Source organism: Helianthus annuus, chromosome 5 (assembly GCF_002127325.2).
Source record: "Helianthus annuus cultivar XRQ/B chromosome 5, HanXRQr2.0-SUNRISE, whole genome shotgun sequence".
Taxonomy (NCBI): domain Eukaryota; kingdom Viridiplantae; phylum Streptophyta; class Magnoliopsida; order Asterales; family Asteraceae; genus Helianthus; species Helianthus annuus.
Window position 1 is genome coordinate 145,676,763 of NC_035437.2, and position 5,618 is coordinate 145,682,380.

Sequence of the window (5,618 nt, forward strand, 5' to 3'; positions counted from 1 at the left end):
ACAATATGTTGGATCAAATTCTGAATCTTATTAGTGGCATGAAATCATAAAATTCAGATACAATACCCAAGTTAGGAACTCATTTGACGCATTTGAAAATAATTTAATCATATTTAAATACGCGACTGTTGTTAAGTTACTCTTTTTGAGTAACCATATAGAATCTTGTGTTAGTAATGAAGTTGCTCATCTTTTATGCCTTGTACACATATAACCAACTAAAAGAGCATTAACCAATCGCCAAGATGGACTTGTGATTGTAATGGTGGTTAACGCATCAATTCCATGACATCCTTGGATTGAAGACCATAACTAATAGAGATCATGTAACAAACATTTGTATTATACACACGAGGCATAGACGAAATTAAACATACAATTTGACATATGATTTCATGAGTCTCATGTATCTAAAAGTTGCATACGACTCTCTGAGATGTGATTCGTAAACATCACATACCAATATAGCTTGACCATGTGAGAAGTGATCACCCACTTACAAGTAAGAGCTATACACTTTAACCATAATCCACACATGAGACAATGATTTGATATTATATGATTTATACATTCAATGTATTTCAATATTGGGTTGCTGTGATAATATACCATCTGTCTATTTAGATGTTCATAAAAATGAGAACATGTGGCTAGAGAAAGCTTTCAAACCTCAAAAAATTACCATAACATAAGCCAATATTATGAGAACAATTATTGCTGGCTCGTTTCTAGTAGAAACCATAAAGGAATTCCACGTGTGAAATTAATAACCACTTAACAAAATACAAAAAATCGGAAACAAAAACTCTTATCCACATCATATGGTCTCTCCCATTCCACCAGCACCCTTTCCTTTCTCTCTCTAAAATCTTCTAGAGAGAGAAACTCCATCTCCACCTCACCTCACCTCCTCCTCCCCTTCTTCTCCCCCCAAATGCCACACTCTATACACCTTCATATTCACACACTAATAATATAACAATGGCTTTCTCTCAACTCCTCCCTTCCCCTTCTTCCCCTTACCTCACCCACCACAAAAACCCCACCTTAAACCTCTCATTTTCACCGTCTAATTTCACTTCAACCCCCCTCCCCCACCCAAACTCCCACCACCGTCGTCATCACCGTCACCGGAAACTAACCTCCACCGCCACCGTCCACTGCCAATCGGAAAAACACGAAACCAACATTCCCCCTCAAAACGACGTCGTGGAGCTCCCACTATTCCCCCTCCCACTCGTCCTCTTCCCGGGTGCAATCCTCCCTTTACAAATCTTCGAATACCGCTACCGAATCATGATGCACACTCTCCTCCAAACCGACCTCCGATTCGGCGTTATTTACACCGATGCCACCACCGGAACCGCTGACGTAGGCTGCGTGGGCGAAGTCGTAAAACACGAGCGCCTCGTAGACGACCGGTTTTTCATAATCTGCAAAGGTCAAGAGCGGTTTAGGGTTACGAGAATCGTACGGACGAAGCCCTATCTGGTGGCGGAGGTGGTGTGGTTAGAGGACCGGCCGTCGGGGAACGGTGAGGAGGATTTGGAAGGGCTGGCGAGTGAAGTGGAGAGTCATATGAAGGATGTTATTCGGTTATCGAACCGGTTGAATGGGAAACCGGAGAAGGAGGCTGGGGATTTGAGGAGGAATTTGTTTCCAACGCCGTTCTCGTTCTTCGTTGGGAGTACGTTCGAAGGGGCGCCTCGCGAGCAGCAGGCGTTACTGGAGTTGGAGGATACTATGGTGAGGTTGAAGAGGGAGAAGGAGACTTTGAGGAATACTTTGAATTATTTGTCTGCTGCTTCTGCAGTTAAAGATGTGTTTCCTTCATCAAGTTCTTGATATTGAATGATAAAGTTTATGGTTTTTATAGTTAAACAATTAGTAGTTCTTATTTGTTGTTTTCAGTTTTGGACCTTTGGTTTTGTGGACTTCTTATAGCTCCTTTATTTGTAAAGTTTCTGATACTTGGTAGTGAAATTATCTACAATCATTTCACGTTTATGCGGTTCTTACAGTTCTTAATTTACCACAAAAACAAAATACCATCCATGCAAATTTTATAAACTGGATTCTACAAAAAACCAGAATGATTCTGAGCTAAACTCATCATATGTTTTATAAATATGTAGTTAAATAGCTGCCAATGGTTTATCAATATGCTTCCGAGTGAAGTAATATATCACCTTCAAAAGTATTGTTGAGAGAGGCGACTCTGGCCACCTGATCTCCCAAAACTGCTGTTTTTCTTCGGCTGTATGGCTAGAGTACCGTTGCCTGTTTGCTGCAATCATGTCCAGATAGAGCGTTACAAATCAAGAACACAATATATTCGATACAAGTGTCTTACTTTACTCGTTTACATAATAATCAAGAGCAATTTACCCAAACCGGTATGAAGAACTAACCTTGAGGCACAAGTTCCGTTGAGAATCACAAATAGGATAATCAGATGGGCAACAGTGACGCTGGTCCTTACAGCATACAGACGCGTTCAACTCACAACACATATATTTCAAGCATATCCCAAGAATTTTCGTAGCACAACAACAGGTTTCACCTTCGCCACACCACGAAAATAAATTACATTTGACTGGTTTTGGAGTAGGTGATGGCGGTGGATTAGGGCTGGTCTTTATTGGATAAGAAGCTAGCATGTTAATCCCGCATAACCCATTTGAATCCCCTATGTTACGCGCCATATACATATAACCATCCATTCCCCATGATGTTCCCCATGAGTTCTTTATAATCCAGTAGTCAACCCCGTCTTTGGAATCGTATCCAACTATCAGCACCGCATGATCTAAAGCGGTCGAACAAGGCCCAGTGAATATCCCCTGATAGTAAATGCACTAAATCAATAATTGCATTTTTAGGGCTATCAGGGTTATTACTTATTAGGGTTCGAGAGTACTAACCGTTGAATACAATTGAAAAGCTCTCTCACTGCCACATATCCCTACACTCACAGGTTGAGTTGCAACAGCTTGAAGCAGTTGATCTTCTTTATTTTCAGGAACATCATTGTAACCATCAATGGTGACAACGTGTGTTTTCAGCTGCAGTTTAAATGATAATTAAACAATTTGAATTCACATAAAGGAGGAAATCAATCAACGATGAGACGGATTTGTTACTTTGTTTTTATTGCAAGTAGATGCTTTGCCTTTATACGGGTAATCCTCTTCTGTATCAATCCCCTTGTTCTTTATCACGAATTCATAGGCGTAATCCATAAGTCCACCGTCACAGCCACTGTTGAAAGTTCTATCACAATCAACCAACTCCTGTTCAGAAAGGCTGATAAGAGATCCGGTTACTATTTGATTAATCCCCTCCATTGCCCCTGTGGCTGAGAATGCCCAGCATGCACCTGTTCAACATAATGTGATTTTGTTTTAATTCATTTTCAAAAGGTACCATTATCATTTATGCATATATTCATGTTATAAGTTCATCAAACTAAGACCGTCCAAAAAGCTCTGGCTCAGAGCTCGCTTGAAATTGGCTCCGTGCCTCCGTTTCCGAGCCCGAGCCAAGGAATGCTCACTCGTTAACTTGGTTCGGTTTGGCTTGAATTATTTTACTTTCACTTTGCTTTACTTTATACACATGAAGATTATAAATTGCTATTTTTTTAACGATCTAACTTATTCTGTATTTTCTTTGAACTTATTTTGTATCCGGTAGAATGTGACTGAGACATGTATATGTTTTTTTGTACTATCAAGTGTTAATTAAACTTCGTTTTTTAAACCGAGCCAAACTAAGCCGAGCTCGAGCTCAAATTTTCCGCTCGGTTTCAAATCCGAGCTCAGCTCATGGCTACATCAAACAAACGGGCACTGATTACTCACTCAACATCCTAGGGCTTCCAAAAACACCTCATCGTCTAGAATCGATAATAAGCACACTAATCACCGATTAACCTATAATCCGAATCAGAGATAGTTCACTAACCTAAAGGTATTCAAGGCTACAGGTATCCAATTAACGTACTGTAAACCCTAAATTGTAATCAAGTAACATAAATTGCACAAATATAAACACAAACACAAAAGCATACCGCAACTTCCTTGATCTTTAACCTTAGTAACCGCTCCTTTCGCTCTCCAATCCAACGATTTAGGCAGATTTGCAGAGGATTGAACCACCGAACTACCTTGATTAAGCCTGATGAGATCACCGGAAGAAGCAGACGCGGAGAGTCCTCGCAAGCGAGCGAGTTTGAACTCGTGGTGAGTGAGATCGGCAAACGCATTGAGAGAAAGTGTATACGAAGAATTTGAATCAGCGTTGTGACGAAGAATGTAATCGTAGTTGTCCTGGAAGATAGTGAGCCTGTAGAGGTATTCTTCGTGTGTGGAATAGGTTTTGTTGTGGTGGTGACACCATTGGTGGAAGAGATCAGAAGTGGATGAGGTGGATATGGAGGTTAGAGGCGCGGAGAAGAAGGTGAAGAAGATGATGAGAGGTGAAATCCGCCATTGATGACTCATTGTTGGATATAGAAGCTCTGTGTGTGTGTGTGTGATCGGGGTTGTGACGGAAGAGGGTGAAGGGAAACACGGGGAAATGTCGCGAAGTTTGGATGTGTGGTTTGGTCAAAGTCCACGTGTTAAGTGGAAGTTTAGGGGTGTTTGGTTTGGTTTAAGAACAAGGGAATGAAATCATAGTGTCTTGATTTTGATAGAAGAGAAATGGGGAAAAGATTCTTATTCTCATTACTACACTAATACAAATATATACAAGTAGAAGAAACAAACCTAACTAACTAGCTAACCACTGTCTAACAACCGTCTAACTAACATATTAACTTAACGGTCAATATTAATATATACACTTACACCCCTCCCCCCCCTAACCCCCAAGTTGGTAGTTGTAAAACCCCCAACCCCAACTTGGATAGCAAAAGACTATGTTGAGAAGAATGTAAACTCTTTGTAAGAAGATCAGCGAGTTGATCTTGTGAAGGAGTATGCGATAAAGTGATCAACCCGTCGTGTAATTTTTCTCGAACAAAATAACAATCCAATTCAATGTGTTTAGTGCGTTCGTGAAAGACTGGATTTTTAGCAATGTGAATAGCAGCCTGACTATCACATTTGACAGGAACAGGAATAACAGTTGGGACTTTAAGCTCATGAAGAAGCCGAGTAAGCCAAGCAAGTTCACTTGTTACTCGACGCAAAGATCTATATTCTGCTTCAGCAGAACTTAAAGAAACAGTTTGTTGTTTCTTTGATTTCCATGAAATGGGACTTCCTCCAAGAGAAATATAGAAACCATTGACCGATCGACGAGTGTTGGGACAAGAGGCCCAGTCCGAATCACAATGAGCAATGAGAGAAAGAACAGAGGTATTATTAAAAAATAACCCTTGAGAAGCAGTACCATGAACGTATGCTAATGTGTGAAGGGCAGCATTCCAATGAGGTTGTCTTGGATCTTGCATGAATTGGCTTAGAAATTGTACAGCAAAAGCTAAATCAGGCCGTGTATGAGTTAAGTAGTTTAGTTTACCAACCATTATTCTATACTGCAATGGATCTAAACAAAGATCACCATGACCAGCCTTAAACTGCAAATTTGGTGGTAAAGGAGAAGAAACA

General features: G+C 40.4%; 2 protein-coding genes across 2 annotated transcripts; one reads left to right on the top strand and one right to left on the bottom strand.

Annotated features, from left to right (window-relative positions):
• Positions 1 to 666: 666 nt before the first annotated feature.
• On the top strand, positions 667 to 2,005 carry LOC110941419 (lon protease 2-like). The gene has a single exon (XM_022183054.2). The coding sequence runs from the start codon at positions 982 to 984 to the stop codon at positions 1,843 to 1,845; it is 864 nt and encodes a 287-aa protein (XP_022038746.1). The 5' UTR covers positions 667 to 981; the 3' UTR covers positions 1,846 to 2,005.
• Positions 1,984 to 4,659, bottom strand: LOC110941418 (low-temperature-induced cysteine proteinase). Its single transcript, XM_022183052.2, has 5 exons — positions 4,073 to 4,659; positions 3,144 to 3,379; positions 2,925 to 3,065; positions 2,412 to 2,843; positions 1,984 to 2,287 (listed from the first exon to the last, which is right to left on the bottom strand). Exons 1-5 carry the CDS (start codon positions 4,503 to 4,505, stop codon positions 2,192 to 2,194), a joined length of 1,338 nt encoding a protein of 445 aa, XP_022038744.1. The 5' UTR covers positions 4,506 to 4,659; the 3' UTR covers positions 1,984 to 2,191.
• Between the last annotated feature and the right edge of the window lie 959 nt (positions 4,660 to 5,618).